The sequence below is a fragment of the Crocodylus siamensis genome, chromosome 1 (genome assembly GCF_052110815.1).
Source record: "Crocodylus siamensis isolate JL-2025a chromosome 1, ASM5211081v1, whole genome shotgun sequence".
NCBI lineage: Eukaryota > Metazoa > Chordata > Crocodylia > Crocodylidae > Crocodylus > Crocodylus siamensis.
In genome coordinates, this window is record NC_143395.1 from 125,370,273 (window position 1) to 125,396,584 (window position 26,312).

The 26,312-nt window shown below is 42.4% G+C and overlaps 1 protein-coding gene across 1 annotated transcript in view; it reads right to left on the bottom strand.

The window, feature by feature from the left end:
* Window positions 1-23,377: 23,377 nt before the first annotated feature.
* The window catches only part of RSPH3 (radial spoke head 3), a 29,845-nt gene continuing 26,910 nt past the window's right edge, over window positions 23,378-26,312 (bottom strand). Inside the window, exon 9 of the mRNA XM_090042245.1 lies at window positions 23,378-23,931. Within this exon, the coding sequence (XP_089898371.1) occupies window positions 23,914-23,931 (18 nt within the window). The 3' untranslated portion in view covers window positions 23,378-23,913. The remainder of the gene's footprint in view (window positions 23,932-26,312) is intronic.

A 26,312-nucleotide genomic window follows, 5' to 3' on the forward strand; every position in this document is an offset into this window, starting at 1 on the left:
CATACATACGTATAAATCCTGAATTACTGTAGTTTTAAACTGCAATGCAGTGAAAGCAAATGTAATTAATTTCATATTTGGGCCACAGAGCTATTGCTGCCGTATCTATTCAACCACAGGTGCCTCCAAAGCAGCAATTTAGAAAGAAAAGGGCCACCCAACAAAATTAAATCTGTGAGTTCTCTCTGAGAGAAAATAACACTGTGCTGGTGCTGATCACTGCTTACCGGACCTGGTTAGGCATTGAGGTAATCTATAACAGAGGGGATTTTCAGTGCCTCCTTAATGGCACACCTACTCTAAGATGCAGAGCTGTGAAGTGTAAATGCTGAAGTCTGCAGCGGATTGATTAGCAACACCTCACAATACTCAGAAGTGTAATTCTGCTATACTGCCTTAAAACAGGAAGTACATTTTTCTCCTGTACAATGGCCAGCACAAGGGCTAGTCACCAATGAAGTGCAGTATGCATCCAGCGATGAGTGCAGTATGAATCCCTAGGGAGACAGAATAAAAACATCTAATTGTTGATGGCAGGCAAATGCTGTAACTGCTAACACCAGCAATTTCTTGTATAGAGGGATTTTCCACCAGGATCCAGGTTGAAAGAAGCCCTCTGAGATTAAGGAGGAGAGCAACGTTTGACACTATCAACAGGGTCATTGCTAGCTCAGTTGTGCTGCACATGGGCCAGTGAAAATTGGGGACTACTGCCCAAAGATGGGTACTCAGGCAGGCACACACAGCATATGCAACTACACAGAGCTTTTTGTAGGGGCGGTAATGTTTTTAAATGATTTTAAGTATTTTAAAAGTCTGCTGCTGCTTCCTGCTTTTTTTCCTGCCACATTGGATTGGGAAAGAGTAATTTCCATGCTACAGGTATATATGGATGAGGAATAGGGTGGGCAAGATCTATAACTAAGCTACCAGTCATGTGTTGTGGAGAGAATGTGGGGAGTAGGGGTTACAATCTGGCAACACTGGGCACTTCCACACATTCATTAATATACTTTAGGTAATGCACATTAAATCTAGTACCTCTAGGCATCTATACACATGCTCCGGGGTTGAGGGGGGTTCTGAGAGCCGCTTTAATTAAAACGCATGCAGCGCTGCATTATTCAGCACTCTGTGCTTCAAAATGACAGCGGGGGGCACTTTAATTAAAGTTCATTTGGCAAGCTTTAGTTAAAGTGTCCCTGCCACCATTTTGCAATGCAGGGATGCTGAATACATGTGACACAGAGGCTGCTGGAGCACACTGATTGGCATGCTCCAGCAGATTCACAGCAGACTTGATTAATCGATTTTTCTCTGACACGTGCTAATTAGCACACCTCTGAACAGAGCTCTGTCATGTGTATAGGTACCCTCTATTGCGAAGTACAGTATTAAAAAAGGCACATTAGCCTATTTTAATGCACATTAACTAAAGAGTACTTTTTTAGTGATGCTTTAATGTACGTTAAAATAGGCTAACGTGCATTAAAGTGCACATGTAGATGCACCCACTGGGTATGAAGTTGAAATCCTGGCTAGTCTCCTGTTCTTATGGTCATAGAACTTTAGGTCCAGAGGGCAGCATTATGAATGATCACTTAGTAATCTGACTGCTAGACCATATACTTTTCATACGCTCTATCTTTTTTTCCTTGGGTACACAAGGCATTTTATTCCTGCAAGAAAGAGCTAGCTCTAAGTTTTTCATATGTAGACTGAAATTAGATTGTAATTTAGTTGTTAGGTGAGGACTGTGTGTGAGAATGTCTGAACATGGAGGAGTTTAGGGAAATATTGCCAGGTATTAGTTTCATGAGCAAGTCAGTTATCAGGTAATGAAAGTATGGAAATATAAATGTAATTCAATAAAAAATACATTAAAAAAAAGGATGGGGGCAGGAGGATATTCAAGAGGATTGGAATGATCTTGGCTGGTGTTGATTATATGCGAAAGCCAGAGGGGTGGTGATTGTCATTAAAAATTAGTATTTGCCCACCCTTGCTATGGCGTCTCAGATATTGCTGTGAGGAAACTGTGGGCAAACTTTTTTTTTAACCTTTGTTTGCTTTCTAAAGCATCAGATTTCATCTAGGACAATTAATTCAAACAGAAGCTGAAACAAAGGCTACAGAGCAGGATGCAGGAATTTCTGGGTGAAGTCCTATGCCCTATGTTATATAGGAAGTCAGAGTAGATGATCTAAACCTTCTGGTCTTCAACTATATAACTGCTGACTCATAGCTTGCCAATGACATGCCATTTTTTTATACAACAGTGAAAGGAAATTATGTTTTGCTTCTTAACAAAGCTTGACTTATTAAGCTAGATAAAGCACTATGGTATTGTGGCTATATTGCTTCAGAGGTAGCACGGGCATCAGTAAGTGGCACTGCACTGTGCCAGGTGGACAGACTTTTAGGCTGAGCCTCTACTTCGGTCCTATATTACTTTAAAGGGGTTTTACCTGGGACAAGACCTCAGCATTAGGCCCAAAATTAAGATACTTTGTAAGGAAAAAAAGCTATGACTTCACTGTAGAAAAGTTTCTTTTTGACTTTTATTTGGTTACTTTACATTACTTTTTTAACCTGTCCTTATTGTTGCATGACTTTGCTCATAGTCTAAGTCATTTAGGGATTGCACACACAATTTACAGGGGCAAAAGTCAGAGATTTTTTTGAGTCAAACAAATGTAAATCAGAGCTAAGTCTACTAAAGTTAGTGGTATTCCTCTAAAGCAGCGGTTTTCAACCTTTTTAATTTGCGGACCCCTAAAAATATGTTAAGTGGAGGTGCAGAGCTCTTTGGACATTTCGAATGGAGGTGCCCTTTGAATTGTAAGTGTAGGTATTCACATACTTTTGATTAATCATAGTCATCTTCTGCAAACCTCTTACACATAGTCTTTGGACCCCCAGAGGTCCACAAACCACAGGTTGAAAACCACTGCTCTAGAGTAAACCCAGTGAGCAACATTACTAATAGGTGTCATATATGGCTGACTCATATATCGTGGCGTGTAGACTGTGGTAGGTCCTAATTAATGGTGATATAGCATAGTATCTGCTGGCATTTGCTTGACCAGAAGTTGCATAAGAGAAGAGGAGGTAAAGAAAAGAGCAGATGAGCAAATGTCATAGGTGAGAAGAGTTTGGGAGATATGAGAGAGCAGAAGTTGGATAATGGTCACTTAGAGTGTGTTTACTAGTTTTATACCCGTTAGACCTGGTTTAGGACCAGGCACATCAAGGCTAGACACATCAAGAGGCTGAACAGCTTCCACTTGAGGTATTTGCATAAGATCCTGAAAATAAAATAGGAAGACAGAATACCAAAAAACAGAGGTACTGGAGCATGCAGGACTGACATACTTAGAAACTACTATCAAGAAGTGGACATTGCAATGGATCAGCCATTTCAGGAGAATAAGAGGAGACTATAGTCTCAAGAATGTTTTGTATAGTGAGATTTGAGATGGCTCTTGAAAGTGGGGTCACTTCTATGGTGGTACCACGATGCGTGCAAAAATGATGTGTGTCTTTTAACATCAATATAGAAAGCTGGGAGGAGCATACAGAATCCTGTTCAATCTGCAGGGAACATCTGGCACTGGGTACAGCCTGACATGAAGCAGCTTTGATTCAGAGGATGGAAGCAAAGAGAGAAAGAAGAAAGCAGCGTGATGTGAATTTGGACTCCCAACTCAGACAATGCAGATCTGTGAAACTTGTAACAAGCTGTGTTGCTTTTGTCAGTCACAAATTGATTCATCAGGTATCTGACTAGACAGTTTGCATATAGACCATGATCCAAAGGATTGATGATCGCCTATAAAAGGACATGGCATAGTTTAGATAAGGGATAAAATTAGACATATTAATAGTAATGATGAAATAGCCTATTAGGCACATTTCTATATTTTCTAGCCTTATTTAGCAAGCTTTTGAGGCTGAGCCAAATAATTGAGTGTAAAAGTCCAGGTTCACCTTAGAATCTTTGCTCTTCATCCTTTACTTATAGTTCTTGTCTACATATAGACAATAGAAAATAGACAATGGACAATATAGACAAAAAGATAATGACATTTCTTCCTTACTAGATTTTTTTAACCTTTTTATATCATTTGTATTTCATTGTTAACATTGCTATTAAAATTTATTTCAAGTTATTCTCTTGAGTACTTGATTTTGGTGGAAAAAGCTCATCAAACCTTCCTTGGTCTGCAAAACACCTTTGCAGGTCAACAGGTGGGCATTAGAATCAGTCATAGAGAAGTAGGGCTGGAAGGGACCTCCAGAGGTCATCTAGTCCAACCCCTTGCCTGAGGCAGGATCATCCCTATCCAAACCATCTCACACAACCATAATTTAAACTCTGCATAAAACTGCTCTCAAACCTGACACAACAGACCTTGTACACTAATCTGCCCCAGGTAAAGCAGAGGAACCATGGCAGTGGCAGTCAATGTCCTGCTTCTATAAAATATTGTCAATATACACTCAAGAGTTCCCCAGCAGAGGACCATGCCCCCCACCCTCCCACTTACAAAGGAAGGCAAAACCCCCTCAATCTGTACCAATCTGACCACAGGGTAAAACTCCTTCCTGACCACAAATATGGTGATTGGTCTGACCCTGAGCAGAGAGGCAAGACCCTCTAGTTAGGAGACACTAGCTTTGGTTCCAGCAGGAGCACTGACACACCCCAGTCAAAGTCCCCAGCCTTAGCTATAGCCAACACCCAGTGCCTTTGGAGAGGCTTGAGAACACCCTGACACATATAGTAGAAAAAGTGGGTAGGTTGGGGCAACCAGCAAAACCCAGAATTATGGGAAATACCCATAGTAGAACATTCTAATATTACAAAAGCCTAAGTCTGTCTGTCTGTCTGTCCATCTGTCTGTCCGTAACACTTTATTTGCACTCTGATTGGCTGATGGAAACAGCCAGTCAGAGTGCTCCAAGCGTGGGAGAGCGCAGCCATGATTCTGAAGCTGTGCTGAGGACTGGACAGAGGGTGGGGGAGCTGGCACCCCCACTGTGCCCCCTGCAGCATGGGGCATTAGGTGGCAGCACTCCATCCCAGCCCCCTTCCCCACATCATTCTTGACAGGCAATTGTCTAGTAGGCATATATACGCATAGGTCGTCCCTGACCAGTTGCTGTCCAACCTCTTCTTTAATACTTCCAGTGATGGACAGTCCACAACTTCCCTGGGTAACCTATTCCACTGCCTCACTGTTCTAACAGTGAAGAAGGCTTGGAAATATTCAATCTAAACTTACTTTGCTGCAACTTCAAGCTGTTGATTCACATCCTCTTCTGCAGCAAGAGAGAAAAGGTACTTTCCCTCATCTTTATGGCAGTCCTTCAGGTATATGAAGACAGTTATCATGCCCCTTCTTAAGCACCTTTTCTGCAAGCTGAACATGCCTAGCTCCTTCAGCCTCTCCTCACATGAGTTGCTTTCCAAGCCCTTTATCATCTTTGTTGCCCACCTCTAGACCTTCTCTAAGTTCTCCACATCCTTTTAAAAGGAGCTCAGAACTGCAAACAGTACATTAATTACTTGGCACCGTGAAAAAGATTTAACAAATGAGTCTCTGTTGGTGGGAGGGCATTAATTAATATCAGTCTGGTACGGGCCTTTTTTTGTGTTTGAGCAGCAGCTGAACTCCTTGAATTATCCTATTTAAACAATGTGCCTGGGTGGAAGAATTGAACCTTATGTTCTTTGGGAAATGTGGACAGAGGGTAATATCGATGCCAACTTGTGTGTCAAGTTAGTAAATTGGGTGGACACTAACTATGAGTTTGAGTTATTGTTGTTGTTTTTCTTTGTTTAAGACTAGCTGAACTGCTCTTAGTCAAGATAAATCTACTGCTATCCTAAAAGTCAAACTAAATGTCTATTTAAGACATTTTGTTGTTTCAATAAAAAAGCTTAAAAAATACCATTTTCTTTTATTTTTCTGAAACAACACTTGTATTTCAAGAGTGTTTAGGGTAACATGGATTGCAGCATGTAGTCAGTATATATGTTAATTTTTGTACAGCTGGTGGTAGTAACAGCCGGTGGAAAAGACCCAAATCAGGCTTTTCTTACTCAACAGAGTAATTTAGTTACATTAAATTAACTGGGACTATTCAGGCTCATAATGTGAGCCAGACTTGGCCCGTGTACCTAAGAATGGTGGGTGTGAACTCACTTTTTTAACTGTTGGTACAGTTGACCTTCCTGCCTTTATTTTATATTCTCCATGGAACTACTAAACTTAATTGTTTTATATGATTTATTCAGGCATGTGATATTTAAGTTTATTAATGATGAAAAGGGACAAAAACAAAGTGTCAACAATGGGATTAACTGGTCATAAAAAGGTTTTTTGTCATTGCTATTGCAATATTGCTAAATTAAAAAAATAAAAAATTATGTATGAGACTCCACTTCAGGGATAAAAATTTTCAGCCAAACCTCCCCAGATCATGAAAGGGCCCCCCAAAATCCTGTGATTTTTAAATTAGGTTATGTTATCATTATCATATCATAACAAATTATAGCAGATAACAAGGTGAGTCTATCCCCCTGAAAGGGTTGTACAGTACAGGAGCAGCTTCTTTTTTCTGCATTACAGCCCTTTAATGATTTAGGAGCATGGTGCAATCTGAACACAGAGAGAATGGCAGAAGAAATGTCACTGGGAGAGAGAAGTAGTACCAGTGGGTTAGTTAAGTTCTGTGGGAACAAACCTCTGTATTCTTTCAAGAAGTGTAGTGAAGGAGTCCTGACCTGAGAAGGGAGACTGGTCTGAATTAGCACTCAGGCCCCAGAAGAAGGGTGGGATTTTCTGGGCTAAGAAAAACTTGGCGCTGTGAAAAAGAATTAACAAATGAGTATCTGTTGGCAGGAGGGCAATGCCCTTGTTCTGAATACTCTGACTCAACTGTTGCAGGACTCGAAAGAAAACAGAAGCCAATGGGTTTGTTCTGTGCAAGAGGGACAGGGCCCTGCTACTGTAACTAATCAAAGCTTTCCTTTGTGGACATTTTTCAGTAAAGCTCAATTAGTTAATTCATGTGGCAATCAGCAGAATGTATCCACTGGCCTACTGGTAGGGGAAGTAATTTATTGCCTGCTTTATTAATGCACCATGTACACCGTGGAGCTACAGTCAGTACTGTATTTTTTCTGGGAACAGCAACACAATTAGGTGAACAAACATGACACTTCATAAATAACAACATAAGTTGAATGGTTTGGTTCCAAAGTTTGCTCTCACTGCCTTCACTGAAACCAGAATGTGACCCTGTGTAAATTAATGCAGGGGACTTAATAAAAAAACCTGTTATCTGAATATGATTATAACACCTCCTTTAAATCAGGCATTCCTATTATTTGCATAGCATGCTTGCCTTGCTCAGAGGCAGGTTGAGTGTTGCACTGTGAAGGCCCAATTCTGTCCCTAGTGAATTCTGTGGCAAAACTACCACTAGTTTCAATGGTTCAGGATTAAGCCCTGAAAAAATGGCATCAACAATTTTCCAAGAACAATATTACAGCAGAAAGGAAGAGGAAAACTGCTGAAAGGACAATTGCTAATTGCCAACACTAAAATACAACAGATTTCTTTTATGGAAATTATTTCCCTGTTCTAAACTATTCTTAAAGAAATGACATGATGTATAAACATAGGCGTCTATATCAGAGATGCTCAACCTCTGGCCTGTGGAGTTCCCCACGAGTCTTGGAAATTTGATAACGGAGCAGCGGTGGCAGCTTTAGTTGTCTTTTCCTTGCTGCCAAAATTTCCAGACCTGTGTAGAGCCCATGGGCCGGATGACAGGGCCCTGCACACTAGCTCAGTGGTCTGTGGTGAGGCCAGTGCATGGGGTTACTCTGGTGCTGGATCCACTGCATAGGGTTAAGCTGTCACATGGGATCAAGGCAGGGCATGGGACTGCACCCACATGTTGACCCCACATGTAGGAGCTGGCCCATGGATGGGATCTGTGCTACTTATCTGGCCCACAGGGCTGGAAGATCGAGCACCAATTTGTTAAATAATGTCCCAACCACTTGTGATTACTGTGTGTGGGGAGAGAAAAAACAACCAATACCTCTGCTAACAAAGGTTTAGCAGAATCTGTAATGACTTGCTTACTTGCTGTGGATATAGGTACTGATCCATCTCCTGCTGAGGTGAACAGAAAGATTCTCTTTCACTTCAGCAGGTGGTGAATCAGGTCAGTAATCGAGGTCAATTTTCCAATTATGAGCATTAGTTAATAGTGGTGTATAAGCAAGTTTATAAGGTGAACTCCAATTCATTAAGTGAATTGTGACATCTTTCTTGACAAATTGGATTGTGAACTGTTAATCAGGATAAGGGTTCGTCCTTTTGTAATTACAATAAGATCCCAATTTTTTTGAATGCCGGATAAGTATAACTGCAGTGGGAGATTCAGTAATGCAAAGCTTCTACATATCACAGGACTTTTGCTCTTGGGCATGGTAAGTCTTTCCAGCATTGCCCCTAGAAGTTTAAGAGAAGGCTGAAATGATGCTTTCCAGCTAGGAGACTTTGAATCAGAGAAGTCTAAACATCCTGCCCCTTGAAATAGTTACTAAACTGTTGTAAAACTTTTGATTATATTTATCCAAACAAAGATACACTGAACATAAGACACATGATAAAAATGAACAAATAAGTCCTACTTCCATCTATCCCCTATACCACTGAAGGTCTGTTAAAGGTGAACTTTGAGAGGGTCTGCTCTAAAATCTGTTGAAGATAATGAAAAGACTCCCATTGACTTTGAAGTGAATTTGGTCAGGCTTCAATTAAGAAAAACAAAATTAAATATTGAATGTATAAGTATATGAATGAACAGTCCTACATGAAGAACCCTTCTCTGCAACAGATTAAAGGGTAGTTGCTTGGAATTTTCTCTATATTCTTTTTAACAGAACTTCCATTTTAGAGTAAATAAGTTTAAACCATGATAAATCTCTAAACTGGTTTATGAGAGAATTATAGCCATAACAGATGGTTGGGGATCATTAAGAAATTGTAGGTGATCATCAACATTCAAACATCTCTTGTTCTTGATAATACAGCAATTTTATGTATAATTCAAATCCTCTAGACTAGTTATCTATTGAAATCCAGTGGCAGAAATGAGACATAAAACAGCAGACTACCTTAGGCTCATACACTGCATTGGAACTTCACTGACTTCAAAGCAGATTAAACCAAGGGAGAAAATTTGTGACCCACATGAATAACTGCCTTTATTCAGCTAATGAATATTTTACAAAGTTCATTATTAGACAGAATGTGAAAAGTTGTTCTACCCAATCAAGGGTGTTTTAACTTATAATAACATTAGTATTTGGCAGGAAGCATCCCTGGCTTGTTCTGCTGTTGGTTCAGAAGGATGTAGATCCTAGCTACTGCACAAGCAAAATTTCTAGACAAGGTGAACAGCTCATCCAAAGCAGCCCCAGAAAACCACAGTCCCATGTTACCTTACCCTTGCCCTTCCACCACACAAGTGCTCAGTAAAAAAAAGTTAGCCCCACACCAAATCTAGGCTGGAGTATCTTTTGCCTAGTTGTCCAGGGAAGACCCTTTGATTTAAAATGGCTGGAGAAAACCTTAGGAATTCTGCATTGTCATCTTCTCTATGTGGTGTTCCAGCTCCACCTGTGCTGACTGCAATGTACTGTGTGTCACTGAGAATAACAGCTGGAAACCCCATTAATCATTATTACCATCAATTCTAACAATTCTCCCTAGAGGAAATTGTAATGGGCTTGCCAGGCAGGAAAACCCCCCAACATTTGGACATTCTTAAAAAGACATCTCAGTTGACTTCCTTAGCCTGACGAAGGGTTTTTGAACCTGAAAGCTTGCTTAAAAATTGTTTTCCAACTATTTAAGTTGGTTTAATAAAAGATATCAGATTCACCCAAAGAACCTTGTCTGCTCTCAGCTGACAATAGCTGACTGGCTTTCATCTACTGCTGAAGAAGAACCTATTAAGACATTGGAACAATAGTGAACCAGGTCCTTCTCCAAATCAGCACAACCAACTGCATTTGCTTCAGTCTGGTTACTCTGATCAAGGTTGTGTCATCACTCCAACTCTTCTCAATACTCCCATCCGCTCAACACTCTTTTCAATATTTCTTGCTGTGATGCTACATCTGACCACCAACAAGCTTTCAGTTGGAGTGAAGCTAAACTACTGAATGGATGGTAAGCTGTTTAACCTCAGCGAACTCCAAGCCAAAACCAAGACCATCCCACTCTCAGTCATTGAACTGTAGTATGCTCATGATGCTATAGCATGTGCTCACTTGGAAGCAGACCTTCAGGCAATTGCTAGCGTCTTTACCAAGGTATACCAGAAAATGAGACTGACACTTAACACTCAGAAGACTAAGGTCCTCCACCAACAAGCTCTGAATGAACAGTCCCCAGCTCTGGTAATCCAGATCCATGGTGAGACTCTGGAGAACATATCTTGGAAGCCACCTCTCAGAAGGCTGACACTGATGAAGAAATCCAACATCACCTCAAATGTGCAAGCTCAGCTAGAAGAATGGATTTTCGAAGATCACAATATCAGATCTGAAACCAAGCTCCTGGTTTATCAAGCAGTCATGATCCCCACCTTGCTGTATGGAGATGAGACATGGACAATATACAAGAGACATCTAATGTTGTTGGAGAACTACCATCAACACTACATGTGGAAGATCCTCCAAATCCAGTGGGAAAACACACTCCAACATTAGCGTCCTCTTGTAAGCAAACACCATGAGTATAGAGGCAATGATTTTTCAATATTAACTTCATTGAGCTGGCCATGTCATTCAGATGTCCAACTCCAGACCCCTGAGGCAAGTTTTATTCTCCCAGCTCGGCCAAGGCTGTGCTCAAGAGGAGGACAGAGAAAACATTTCAGGTATGTCCTCAAGGCCAACTTAAAAAAAATGCAACACTGATGTTAACTCCTGGGAGACTATCACTTAGGACTGTCCCAGACTGAGGAAGACTCTGCTGCAGGGATCTCAGTACTTTGACACCTCATGGCAAAAGCAGGAGATGGAAAAGCAAGAATAGCAAAAACAGTATGTTGCAGATGAAATCAAGAATCCAGCACAACCTAATCCACATGGAAACACATGTCTGAGTTGCAGTAGAGTCTGTCAATCTTGGATAGGTCTCATCAGCCATCTTTGGACATACAGGTAAGACAATCATGGAAGACCATTATTCTCAACTGGGAGGGATTGCCACAGAAGAAGAGTTACCTTGATTCTAAATGTATTAAATCAGAATTGAGAGTCTTTGAGCACTTAAAATGAAATGTCCTGGCATTAATCTTAAGAGCATGCTGATACAACATCCAGACCAGGCCGAGTAAGGAACTCTTCTTCAGTGGAGGGGTTGGTTGCCACAGCTAAAGATACCCTTCTCTAGTGTTGTGAATAGTTTCTGCAGCTACTGAGTACAAGACAGCCACAGAGATTTTATGGGCCAGCAGCTACTGAGACTATTTTTGGCTGATGTTGAATGCTGACCTCATATTTGGCCCACTGTAAAATGTTTAAAAATTACCAAAGTTGTATGCCAACAATAAATCTTAAGTAACCTGTTTAACTAGGACTTTATAGAAATGCGGCCTTTGTGGTCTTAGTAAGCATTTTCCTGTCTCAGGGCCAAATTCAGCAAAGCTGGTGGCGCATGTGGAATACACCCTGCTCCTTTGTGTTAGAAATGGAGATACATCAGCTGTGCTGCACAAGGCTGATATTGCCTATGTCAGCACTGTGGGGCAGGGTAGGCTGTATGAAGTAGTTCCATAGGATCTACATACATCATAAAGACCCTCTGGGTTGAGCTGCTGGACTTCTTGGACATGAAGGCTGTGTCCCTTTTTTGTCTGCCACAACCTACCTGTGAAGTTTGGTTGCATTAACTTGTTTATCCTGTTCACCTCTTCCTATACACTTCCTGTCACCTGTAAGCCAGTGGTGAATCTGGCCCTTTCTTCTCAGGATGCTATGTTGCTGTATGGGTGACTGCTTCTTCTGCTAGAAGAAAACAGATTTCTGTGTCCAAATTTGGTTTTCAAAAACATCTCCCTTGTCTCCTCCCTGGGTTTGCACTGGAAACCTTGTCAAAAGCCTAAAAGTACCACTAATATATGTCTCTCTCTGGAAATCTTATCTATCTAATCACTACAATTCCATCTAATCCAAACCCCCCGCCCCCCCCCCCAAAAATCTCCATCTTGCTAACACAAGATAACCAGGATGAAATTGGACAGCGTTAGGAGTCCAGACATACACCTGCTGCTAACATTTTGAGCCACCTTGCTCGTTAAACTGCCTCTCAACAGCAATGGAAAACATGAGGTGAAATCCTGACTCTGCTTAAGTCAATGGCAGGCTCTAATTGGATTGCACGAGATCTGGATTTCATCCATGATATATTTAAAACACTGGTGACAGCTGGCAGAACGCCTGCAACAGGACTGGCCTGATGGCTAGTTCCAGCAGAGCTAACATATGCCTGAGCAGGGCTGGGAAACTCCATAAAAGGCCGATCTTTATGTAAACAGGGACTTCAAGAGCAAGTGGGCCAAGCAAGTGGTTCTCAACTTTTCTGGAGTCCAGGCACTCCTTGATAGACTGGAGGCAACCCTTGGAAAATAGCGGCTCTTAATTTTTCACTCCATTTATGCCTCAAGGAAGGTACCAGAGGGCTCGTTTACATGTACAATGAATAAGCTGCTGGAATTTATTTGGGTGCAGCACTTAGAGACCAGTGGGAGCAGCCGGGACTGGCAGGGGACCCAGGTGGCTAGTCCCACAGTGAAGGGCTGCCCCAGTCAGCCCTGTCACTTTCTACACGTGCATTTAAGCATGGTAATTTACTGTGCCACCACATAGTACTTGTGTCTGACGGGACTATCCAAGGACACAGCAAATCAGTCTGTACTAGCCTAATCGTGTGTAGATGGTGATGCTTTAGGACACAGTAAATTAATCTGCCGTGCAGTGAAGCACATTGTGTACGCTCACCCAGAATGATTTTTGTGGGAAAGAACACAGGAAAAACAGAAGCCAGCTTGGTTTTAACACTGCTGGCTCCTGTTGTAAATTGCTGGGCTTGTCTTGTGACTCATGTTCATTCTCCTGCAGCACCCAGGAAAGGACCTCGGGGCACCCCAGGGTACCACGGCAGCCTGGTGGGGAATCACTGGGTCCTGCTTTTCTGCTCCTGCACAAGGGCAGTCGCCCTCCTGGGACCGCTCCCGGCGTGTCTTCCCGGTCACCTCCCGGGGCCCCTCGCCCTGGAGGCTGCTCTCTGGGCCTGAAGGAGCCTCTCCCGCCCTTTGCCCCCTGGCTACCGAGAGCAAGCAGCTGCCACCTGAGCCTCCCGCCAGGACTTCCTGCGAGGACAGCCCCCGCACGGCACGGGGCAAGCCCGACGCAACCCCCGCTGCAGGTGACAGGCGCTGCAGCCACGCCCCGCCAGCACTTTGCCCTGGGCGCGATTGTGGCGTCACCGGGGCGGCCAATCGGCGGCGGGGACTGAAATAGCGTCATATAAATAGGAGCGGCGGCTCGTGGGTGGGAAGAGCGAGAGGCGCGCGGGGGGGGAGGGTGCGTGTGGGGTGCCTCATAGTGTGTATGTGTGAGCGAGAGACACAGCTAGTGCGTGTGTGGTGTGTGAGAGCCTGTGTATGAGGGAGGGCAGGGGAGTGTGTGGTGTGTGAGAACCGGTGTGCGTGTGCCTGGCTGGAGGGGGGTGAGGCTGGTGCGTAGGTGCGGCGCCCTGTCCTGTGGGCTGTGGTGACCTGGCTGCTGCTTAACCTGGCGCGGTCCCAGGAGTCTCCATTCAGTAGAAGCGAGGGCTGGTCTGTTCTGCAGCCCAGCCCAGCCTGGTAGTCCTGGGCTGGAGCTTCAAAACATGCCCATAACATTTGTGTTACTAGGTGAGCAAGATGCACATCAGCCCCAGGGCTAATTATAACCTCAAGGCATCTCCTCTAGGCAAATCCTCTCTGTGCCCAGAAAAGAGTTTCCCCATAGTCGCCCAAACTGACTGCACTTTGGTTTATTCCCTGATTAATTTTTTCCTCAAGGACAGGCTGATTCACTTCATCTATTTTTAATCTCTTTCCCCCCATTCAAGCTCCCTTTTGTTTTCAATAATCCCTTTAAGGGTAGCCAGTGCCCCATCTGGAACTAAAAAGACTGTCCTGGTAGTATTTTATCTTGTGAAACTGAATACCATGTATGCATTAGACCAGCTGTTAATGAAGAAGGGAAGGTAGTGATAATGCAAAGCTTCCTGTATTATTTAGTCTGGGCTCCTCCTCTTGTCTTCTGATTCATTTGACTCCTGTGGGCAGTAAAAAGTGGCTTTATGCAGATTACAGAGCCACTGCCTCATATTTGGCAATGAGCTCTGACTGGATGCTTTCCTGCACTTGGGTAAAGCCTGCACCTGGGCAAAGCCCACACCTGCAGATGTCTTATCGCTAAGTGTTCTTCTACTATGGATTCAGTAAATTAAATATATGCACACATTTTGGGGTATTAAAATATAAACATAGGTTTGGGTGGTTTCCCTTTCCATCTGTGAAAGATGGGGATAGCTCACTGAAGATCTCTGTGCTTATTAAAACATTTATTTAAAAAAGTAAAATAGACAGAAAATGGCTGGAATGGAAAAATAAACATTCCTTTTGTCTGAGGAAGTTTTGCTGATATTTTTTGTTACCAATGGTCACATAATACATATTAAAAATTACGATCTTACTCCCAGACCCAGGGTACTCTCTGTTCCTGGGCTCCTTCTGGCAGTGCTCAAGTAGAAGAGGTCTTCCTGGTTTTTCAATTAGTCTTTTCTGGGGAGGAAATTATCCCTCACTGTACAGGCAACAACCATTCTTTCTGCTCTGTCCCCAATTCTGCTCATCCAGTTAGAGCACAGGTATGCTTCCCCAAATGTTTGCTATGGCATCAAAGCAGGTGCTTCCTTAAAAGATGCTGGTCAGCAGGGATCCTGGTTTTCTCTGATAAAAAAAATCTCCAGTTTTCGGTTTAAAAAAAGTAACCCCAAATCCATATTTTTCCATGATTAAAATGAAATATGTGTATGAGTGGTGTTTCATTTTAATCATGGAAAACTGTGGATTTTAGATTATTTTTTAAACCAAAAATTGGGGATTATTTTTTTTTATCAGAGAAAACCAGGATCCCTGCTGATCAGGCATTTTCTATTTTAAAAGGCATTCCTTTTCTGAGGCCTAATGTGCAAGGGCTTCTGTGAAGTCAGTAAAGAGGATACCTGGCTCCCGGTTTCAGTGCTAACCATACAAAGAATCATCTACTGAGATAAACTGATAGGTGAGTGACATTCTTTATATGCAAGCTATATCCTGTAGTTTTCATTCAGTTGCCATTTATTTTCTGAATGATAGATAGTTTCTACAACTCTACCATCATTTGGTTAAAAAACCTACAACAGACTTTTCACATTCTTTAGTTTAATAGTAAACAGCAGTGCCTGCAACAAAATGGTCATGTGCTAGCTAAACATTGTTTCGTGGTTGCCTTGTTTGTCTGCTTTGAATTTGCTTCTTCTCTTCTATTATGATGGTAAAGTCTGGAGGCAGGGACCGTATTTTTGTTTTGTGGTACTCCTGCAAGTAATCAGCTGTTTCCCAAAAGACCATGGGCTGAAGGTTTGAAGTTCATCTTGCCATCCTAGGTATAAACATTTTAGAGCTGGGTCTCCTATCATATGTTTCTGTTTTTTTGGCCATTCAGCTACCTGATGAATTATTTAAGCCAGCATTTAGGTTGAAAAAAAATATCAACTGCTTAGTGGTTTATATATTCCTTTGTGTCTCCAGGTTTTTTAAACAGTTGCCATATTATCTTCTTTGTACTCTCCCCATTAAAATGAAATAGGAAGCTGACGGGGTGAAAGCTGTGATATACAGTCAAGTCCTCAGATACCACCGAATTTGTACTGAGGAGAACACCTGGGATTGCCTCCTCACTAATCTTAAAAAGGCTTTCACTCAGCAAGGACACCTTCTCCAGAGAGATAGATCGCATGTTTGAAAGAGCCACCAGATACCACATGAAGAATTGTTACAGTACAGAAGAACCTCCCCCCCCCATGAATCGCACACCGCTGGTTATGACATATCACTCCTCTTTCAAACCCATATGGAAAATCCTCAAACAACTGTAACCCATACTAGAAGGAGACCCAGTTCTTAAAGAGATCTTCCCAGAACCACCCATCCTAGCCTTCAAACAAGCACTGAACCTTGCTAACCTCATCACCAGAAGCAAACTTCCTATGGCCCAAAACACACCGAATGGATCCAGACCATGGCATGATAAGAAATGGAAAACCTGCCAACACATCTCCACCACCCACACAATTACTGCACCCCACAACAGAGCCATCAGCATTCCTGGATCTTACACCTGCACCTCCAGCAATGTAATATATCTCATCCAATGCACCAAATGCCCTGATGGAAAATATGCAGGAGAGACCAAACAACAGCTGCACACCAGAATGAATACACACTGGAAATCTATCAAAGACAAGAATACCCAATTACCTGCGGGGTCACATTTCTCACAAGAAAACCACTCTCTCTCCAATTTCTCGGTTCTAATCCTCAAAGGGAACTTTCAAAACATTTTTCACAGAGGAGTCTATGAACTTCACTTCATCAACCTCCTTGATACAAAAAATCATGGACTAAATATTGGATTTATGACACATTATAACCTGCCTGACATCTGACTCCCCAGCTATCTCTCCAGTACTTACCTGCTACATTCATCCTGCTTCTCTCTCCTCTCCCCACTCCCCGCCCCCCCAGCCTGTCTCTCACCCACTGACTCCTCAGTTTACATCAACATGCTCTTATTACAAAGTGGAACAAATAGTCCGAAGTTGATAAGGAAAAATCAGTCCTTGGGGACCAGTATCTCTGTTGACCTTGGGGACCAGTGCCACCCCCTCCTGGCCTTGTGCATCAGGATTGGGTGCTGGGATCCATCACTACCTGCTCCCTGCCACATGTGCTAGGATCAGCACCCAGTGACAAGCCCCACCTCCTCCTAGCCCCACATGCAGGGATTGGGCCCTAGGACCTGTCACCATCCCTAACTGGCCCCATGTGCCCTGGGGCTTCCCATGGGTCCAAACTTTGGCAGCAAGTGCCATTAAATTTCCAGTCCTCTGTCATTAAATTTCCAGACCGTGTGGGCTGGATGACACAGCAGTAGTGGCCAGGTCTGGCCCATGGGCCAGGGGTTTAGCATCCTGTCTTAGACCCCAGCCATGTAAGGAGAACTGTTTGGACAGACCACTAAACCCATGTAGACTCTCCAGATTTTGACGCTAATGGGTAGCAGGTTAAGTTCTCCTCACACCTCCAGAGCCATATGAATTCCACTGGAGTGATGTGTAGGCAACTCAGCTCCACTGAAGCACACATAGAAAGTATGAATATTCAGAAAAGAGCATTTATGGCATGGTATTCACCATTTAAAAAGAAGTGAAATCCACGGCTGCTTGTAGCTAATCGAGACTTGACCACAGTGGTATAATTTGGGGAGGAGGGGGAAGGGAGGGTAATAGGGATCATTGCCCTGGATGCTGACTAGGGGGAAAGGGGTGGCAAAAAAGCAGCTGCTTGGCCAAGTAGATTCTCATCTTCAGATTTGAGAAATAGGAATAAAGTCACATTGTGCTCCCAGTTACTTGGTAAAATTAGAACTTTATTGGCCTTTTTAATTGGTGGGCCTCATACTACTTTACTAACATTGGTATTATTTCTTTCTTAAAGGTGGGGACTAACAAGGTAGCTGAAATCAGTGGAGGTGGGTATGAATTAGGAAAAATTTGGGGCAAAAGGGACTAAGCTAGTGGCACAAGCTGCCCCTGCAAAGTATGTCTTCTAGGTTATAGGAAGGGGATGCAGTTTGGCTTCTGTTTTGCAACCAACTAGCCTTGAAGAAGCAGCTGTCAAGCATGACACAAGTGATACATACATCTACAAATTCATGATACTTTCCAACTTATTTATTTACAAGAGCTAAATGTTAATTTTTGGCCTCAACAGATGGAACTTCATTAAAATCATTTAGATAACAGGATAATAATGGCCGTTTCCCACACAGTCTAGAGCCAGCGGGCTATATGGCTATTCTCAAAAATAACGAAAGCTCCATTCGCCAAACTAAAAATAAATCTGCTATCCATGAAGAAGTGAAATGGAGAAATTCAGTTTTTCTAGAATGCTGTTCTGCAGCCTGATAAATATTTACACTATTGATAGATATCTTAACCTAGATGGCTCAGCGTCTAGTTGAACGTAATGTGCCATGTCAAGAAATAGATATATTTTTTAATTCAGAAAAGAAAATCAACTGATGAACCAGTTCTTTTTAATATCTGTCCGATACATATCCCTTTAGCAGAGATAATACAGAAAGATCTGAAGACAGGGTACATGCTGTGCCTTCCGCAATGGTCAAGAGTGCAGACTTCGAAATGAAAATCTGAAAATGTTTGCAGACGCTAGTTCTGTGAGTCAGTCCTGCCACAAAGGCACATTTATCTTATGTAACTGCCACTTATGTTGCTGGTAACCATGTAAACAGTAACTTTGGCAGCACTGCAGAAGTAATATTTTCATAAGTTTGAACCAATTCTGTATAATTTTTGAAACATCCAAGTACATCTACAGCCATCAGTATTTTGTTCAACTCTTTCTTTCCTCGTTGAACTAATGTTTATTGTGGAAAAGGAGAAGAAAACTGACAATTTCTATTTTAGTCTTGCTGCCCGGAATTATTCTTATTGAAATTCCAAGACACTGATTTAAGACTATGCCTCACATTTGCATTGCTTTGTATGACTGACTTTTTAGACACTGCTGGCAGGGCTCTCACACCAAAAATGGCCTTTTCTCATATTAGCATTATGCTGAGATCCAAAGTGTTTTCTTTGAATCAAGCACAAGTATGTATATTGGCACCAAAACCTAGTTCCATCAAATCCCAAGCCACCAGTTTTTAGGGCACTAGACATGCTAGAGTTAGGAGCTTCTGTCCTGTTAAATTAATGCCCATTGCAGTGATTCTCAGTGAAGGTGCTTCAACATCCTGGGTGCTGTATGAACTTTTTAAGGGTGCTATGCACTGTTAGGTGTATAAACACTGACTATGTTTCACAAGATATACACAGATTTCATAAAGTAATGCAGGGTATCAAAAATATTCTGACCTGCTGTGATGATCTGCATTCTATATGATAGAACTATTGCTCTATCATTTTTCCATAGTCAAAGATTGAGTTAAAGTGAAGAGCAGGCATTTTCTGGGTGGTGCCTTGAGTTTAATGATGCATACTGTGAGGTTTAAAAAGGCTGAGAACCACTGCCTATTGTATATGCTGATTATTGTGTAGGTACTAATGAGCTGCTGGGCAAAAAACCATGGATTCCACTCCTAAGGAGCTTACAGTCTAATAAACTGATCCGAAGCCCACCAAGAATGAATGGGAAAAAATCCTTTGACTTCAGTGAGCTTTGGGTTGTGACTAAAGCCTGATTTTACCACCTTTTTCATGCTGAGATTTCACAAGTAATACTGTCAATTTCAGCAGGATGACTTGTAATAAGGACTCAGGCAAGCTGATCTGCATGAACTGATACCCTTTACCATTAGTGAGGCCCTGTACAGGAATACCAGTCTGTCCATGCAGATAATCTGTTACACAACTTAGTGGGCATAAGCGCCCCACCTCAATAGTGAATGACTAAAAAATCACAAAGGATTCATAGACGTGGTAGATGGTGCTACTTAGTGTTTTTTTCAGAGAAGCATCAACTGAAGTTGGTCAACTGTATGATAGAGAAGCTGGTAAACTTCTGAGGACCTATGTAAATTATAAATTAATAAATTATTTGAAGAAGTAGAATGAGATAACCTAGCACAGTAGGACAAAGAGGGAGACATCTTGGTGAATACACAGTAACTATACAGTAACTGAAACCACATAAAAGTTAACCTCAGTAAACATAGAAGCTGCTAATATTTAAGTGTGTGTGTGAATATATTATGTGTACATGCATCTATGTCTCTCTCTCTCTCACACACACCTGCAATGGAAGAACTTTAAAGTTATAAAGTGAAGAACTCATAAAACAGGAAATGCCAGGATTAAGAATACCTGTGCAACCTTTGTTCAGCCCCTTGTTTCACATGCATTATGAAAGTGAACTATATGACCACATACTATTTTTGACACAGGGCCACTGTCTCATTCAGTGCACAGCATGTATGACTAATTTAAATTAGTGATTTAAATGACTGATTTCAGTCATAAGCAAGAAACTGAGTTAACATCAATTTTAATCTTGTTTTGCATTTGTACTTTTATCTTCCTAAAGAAAAAAAGAATTGTTATTAGACAGTGACTTTTAAGATGTTGATTTGCACCTAAAGAGTTTTGACATTTAATTTGGTACCACTAACCAGGAAGATTCACTATATACATAACCAATCATATATCTTAATGAGCATCTATTGCAATTTTAACATTTTGAAAGTGGCTGATGGAATTTTTAATTTACTAGCTGCCTACTTCTTTTGGAGGGAATTGAATTCAATTAAAAATACAGAAAACCTTCTGGAAAATCCTGCTCAGCCCCACTGGGAAGTGCCACCAAGTGACAAAGGAAGTCTTTAGAAGGGACTCTCCAGCACACCTCTTTTGAGCCTGTGCCCATCTCCGTTTCACTGGTTTAAAACTGAACCAATTGTGTGCAGATTTTCATGGGGACACTCCAGGGTGCATTCCAGACACAAATGCCAGTGTCCAGCCAAATTTTGAGTCACTGCTACAAAGCACAAAGTTGTTGGAGCTTCATACAGAGGTAACTTCCAGACAGAGGTGTAAGTGGGTAGTTCCATGCCTGTGGCAGAGTACTGGGGAGGTGTTGTGCTGAATGCCGGACAGTAGGGAGCAGGTGGGGGGGGAGCTGAGTGTGTCTCACTTGTTGTGGTGCAGGCTCATTGCACTCTGGAGACTGCTGTTGGGAACACAGGGTCCCTCCACGCTGGCTGCAGCAGCCCCTGTGGCAAAGACTCTCTGGGGCGGGATGCCATTATGGTGCCCCCTCCATGTTGGCACCCAGGGCTGGGGCTCTGCTTGCGCACCTCTAGTTACACTGTCATTTCCAGAATTTTTTAAAGGGACAAAACAGTGTACTTGTCAGAAGCCTCATTTGCAGAAACAGCTGAATTCTTGGGCTGATAACTTGTAAAAAAGCTCAGAATAGGGGGCTATGGTGAATTTTGGGGTGGTAGTAACCCTCCCCATAGCACCCCCTACCTGAGCCACCACTATTCACCCTACCCCCACCCACCCTGAGTGCCACCCCAGTCCAGCTCCTGCTCCTGGGAAGAAGCCAGCAAGCACAGTCCCCGGCCCCAAGCCTGCAGTGAGCAGCCTGCCCTCACCCCACTCCAAATCTGGGGGGCAGATGCCTCTCATGCCTCTCCTGGGGTGTACTCAGCAGTGGGAGCCACCCTCCCAACGCGTGACCCTGGATGAGTTGCATGCAGCTCCGTTCTGTGCCCTGTCCTGCCTTGGCTGGGCGGTGCCTGCCCCTGCCCTAGTCCCAACCCCACTCCCTCCCTCACTGTGGGGGCCTCGAGCTGCCCCCACCTCAAGCCTGCAGAGAGCAGCCTGCCCTTGCCCCGTACCCAAATCTGGGGGGCACATGCCCCCCATGACTCCCCTGGGGTGTAGTCAGCAGGGGGAGCAGCCACCCCCCCACACGTGCCTCTGGATGAGTTACCTGCAGCTCCATTCTGTGCCCTGTCCTGCCCCAGCTGGGTGGTGCCTGCCCCTGCCCCACTCCCAACCCCACTCCCTCCCTCCCTCACTGTGGGGGCCTTGAGCTGCCTCCCCCATGCTCCTTCCCTCCCCCATGCCCCTTCCCCCCACAAAGACTTCCTGGTTGGACACTAGTCTCCAAGCTGCTGGCTGCATTCCTGGCTGCATGCATGCTGCGACTGTGCACATGCACACAGAATTCATAGGCCCCTGATGGGGCTGTTGCCCCCCCTTGATGACTGACAATGATGCTGTCGGTAGGGCTGGTGCCCCTTCTGACAGGGTCACTGTCATCAGTGGCTTCTGCTGGTGCACCCCCAGGTTCAGGAGGCACTAGTCACTCATGGCTGCATTTATTGGTGACATTATCGGCTACACCAGTAAAAAAAAACGACTGCCGATAATGTCAATTTTCCTTTTATCAGTGCTAATACAATATAGACTGATGTATTGGTGCGCTTCAGTTACATAATAATATAGGTTTTTTTTTCTTACAGTCTGAAGCACATGACCTCGCTACTACACAAGACCACACACAAAGTAAAGTCTGTTTCCATCCAGGTATTCTAGCCTGGGCAGTGATCTCGTTATCAAATGGCTCCTTTACCAACAGGTAATCCCTTAACAGTCGCTACTGCAGGCCTCTAACACTACTGGTTGTGAATGTTTGGTGTGAGACAGGTGCCTATATGTATGCCTATATGCATGATGTCTGGAATGATAGAGTATAGCTGCTGGAACTGGGCAAATAAGGTAAAGAACCTGTTTAAATGAATTCATTTAAACTATGATCATGCACTTTTAAAATCCATATTCTTTTATATTTTAACAGCACCTGATGCAGAAAGTATATTTCTAACCAAATATGAATATTTTTGGTGGGAATGGATAAATTAACGAAGTCTCAATCAGTCAGAGAAGGGTAGCTGTCAGGATGGCTGAAGTTACAAATATGTTCCTGTTCTACTCAACAGCTACACACCACGAAAATTCAGAAAGAACCATTATAATCTACTTTAAACAAATTTTTAAATATATCCCATCCATGTGGAGATATGACTGTTCACTGTATTCACTTTGTAATTATCAAACCACTATAGGATGGAAACTGTTGATGTTAATGATCTGGAGCTTTAGTTAACAGAGCTGTTAGTAGTAGTAGACATCTGTTTGTCTAGCAAGACAAAAGAGTTATGCCAAGCTTGCTGAATGTAATCCTTGCTTATATTTGCAAACACTAATGACGCAGAAAAGTTACTGTACTATATAACTGATTGCCTAGGAAAAACAAAGTATGGGCTGCAATTTTCATTTAACTTTTCAAAAATATGTAATTGTAGGAGACAAAAACAAGCACTGTTGAATAAGTTGCCCCAGGCCAACCTTATTGGAGTATTTGGATATTTTATTAGCATTACAACCACATAAACAAGCAAACTCTTGTCATAATGTATTTTTTCAAACATACCATTGTTTTAACCGATGTCAGAAATACTTCTTTTAGAGTTGACTGAATTTGCTCTGTTTTCTACATACATGCATGCAAGCTCATATTCCAGTTGCTTATTAGACAATTGCAAAATGGACTTCAACTCTAATGTTATGTGAGGATAAGATGTAATATACCAGCTTTAGGATTTCTTTATCAGAAGGGTATAGAAAGTCCTTTCTATAAACCAGTGTTCCCAACATATTTAAATGAATCCAGTTGAATTCATCAGCTCATTTTACAGTAATTCAAGTATGAAAAGGATTAATATCAAAGCCTATTTACAAGTATAATCATGAAGAAGTCCTCCTTTATAATAAAGAAAGCACAGAGCAAAAATAAAAATCTTTTAGTTGATTCCTTACTCCTTGGGGCAATTTCCAAAACAAACAGTCAGTTCAATATTGGTTGCTTGGATCTTTTCACAAATGATCAACAGCAATCTGCTTACCTATAGGAAGTACCCTGTAAAGATATTATAAGATTAATAAAATAAATGTATATTAACATAGAAAATTCTAGCAAAGAATTTTAAAGCCCTAGACAAGTTTTAATGTATAAAGTCCTAACATTTTTTTCATGTAGGAAAAGATAGATAAAGGCTGACTTATTCTAAGTCTTATTCTTGTTACATCAAAATCAGAAGCTAAAAACAGGGTGAAATCACTGACCCACTGAAATCAATGGTAAAATTCCAACTGACTTAGTTGAAGCCAGGATTTTATTACAGGACTTGTGATCCCAGAAGAAAGTATTCTGTCCTTTAAAAAGGTCCAGAGAAATATATATAGTAAACTCTGATTAACTTCAAATGTGTAACAGATTCACATTAATACTTTTAAGAAACTCGAGATAATTGGAAAACATAACATTATACATTGATTTATTGGGGATGCCTTAAAACATGAGGGGAGAGTTTACTGAAATACAGACAGAAAGGTTACCCACATCTCTGCTGTCAGTTTTGATCTCAGATAACCTAGTACATAGAGCTGAGCAATCTGTTAAGTCGCATGTGCTCAAATATGTAATAATGAAAACTATGGCGGACTACAGACATGGTATTGATCCCTTATTTTCAGCTACTTAAAAAAAAAAAGGAAGCTAAAATCCAGTACGCATTCCAGTATGATTTTCCCATGTAGGCAAGTTGGTCCAAGTATGTTGGGCCAAATCCAGGTTAGTAAAATAGACACCTAAATGGGATTCAGGTGGAATTGATGGACCTGAATCTCAAAAAGCAATACAGTGCACACAAAATCCTTAGGTGTCTATATTCATTTAATGCCTATTTTTTCCCTGAAGAGCTCCTTAGTCGTGTAGACTTGGACTTTCCAGAATGCACAAAAGCACCCCAGTTTGAGCAGCCGGGCATTTTAATTGCCACAGCTGCTCTTGTGTGACCCACAGTGGAGCAGGAGAACCACATTAAGTCCACCAGACTCTTAGCAGTGTTCTGATTTGTTAGGTGTGCTTCAAAACATGCCTAGCTCACGCTACCAGCATTGAGTTTAATGAAGAACACAAGACCCATGGCTACTGTAACTTGTAAAAACACAGCAAGAAGAATCTGTGTGCATCTTGAAACCTTACTAAGGGGGCATGAACGAACCATCCTGATGTGCCGGAAGACTAACAAGTATGGCAGAAGACCAACATGGCTTAGCAGGGAACTCTTCAATGAGCTAAAACACGAAAAAGAAGCTTACAAGAAGTGGAAACTTGGACAAACTACCAGGGAAGAGTATAAGAGTATTGCTCGGGCATGCAGGGATGAAACTGGGAAGGCCAAGGTACAATTGGCCTTGAATCCAACAAGGGATGTGAAGGGTAACAAGAAGGGTTTTTTTACATGTAAGTCAGCAACAAAAGGAAGATCAGGGAAAATCTGGGTCCCTTACTGAATGGGGGAGGCAACCTAGTAACAGATGATGTGGAAAAGGCTGAAGTACACAATGCCTTTTTTCTCAGTTTTCACAGGGAAGATCAGCTCCCAGACTACTGCACCTGGCAGCACAGTTTGGGGAGGAAGGTGAGCAGCTGACAGTGATGAAAGAACAGATTAGGGACTATTTAGAAAAGCTGGATGTGTACCAGCATGAGGGTGCTGAGGGTGTTGGCCAATGTGATTGCAGAGCTGCTGGCCATTGTCTTTGAAACCTTTTGACAATTGGAAGAGGTCCTGGATGACTGGAAAAGGGCAAATATAGTGCTCATCTTTAAAGACAGGGAAGAAGGAAGATCCAGGGAATTACAGATCAGTCAGCCTCACCTCTGTCTTTGCTAAAATCTTGGAGTAGGTCCTCAAGGAATCCATTTCTAAGCACTTGGAAGACAAAAAGGTGATTAGGAACAGTCAGCAACATTCACCAACGGCAAGTCATGCCTGGCCAACCTGATTACCTTCTATGATGATATGACTAGCTCTGTGGATGTGGGGAGAGCATTGAATGTGATACATTTTGACTTTAGCAAGGCTTTTGATACAGTCCCCCACAATATTTTTGTAAACAAGTTAAGGAAGTATGGGTTGGATGAATGGACTGTAAAGTGGATAGAAAACTGGCTGGATCATTGGGCTCAGAGAGTAGTAATTAATGACTTGGTGTCTAGCTGGCAGACAGTATCAAGTGGAAAGCCCCAGGGGTTGGTCCTGCGGCTGGTTTTGCTCAATATTTTCATGAACGATCTCAAAGATGGGAAGGAGTACACCCTCACCAAGTCTGCAGATGACACCAAGGTGGGGGGAATAGTAGATATGCTGCAGAGTAGGGCTAGGATTCAGAGAGACCTCAACAAATTGGAGAATTGGAGTACAAAAAAATCTCTTGAGATTCAGTAAGGAA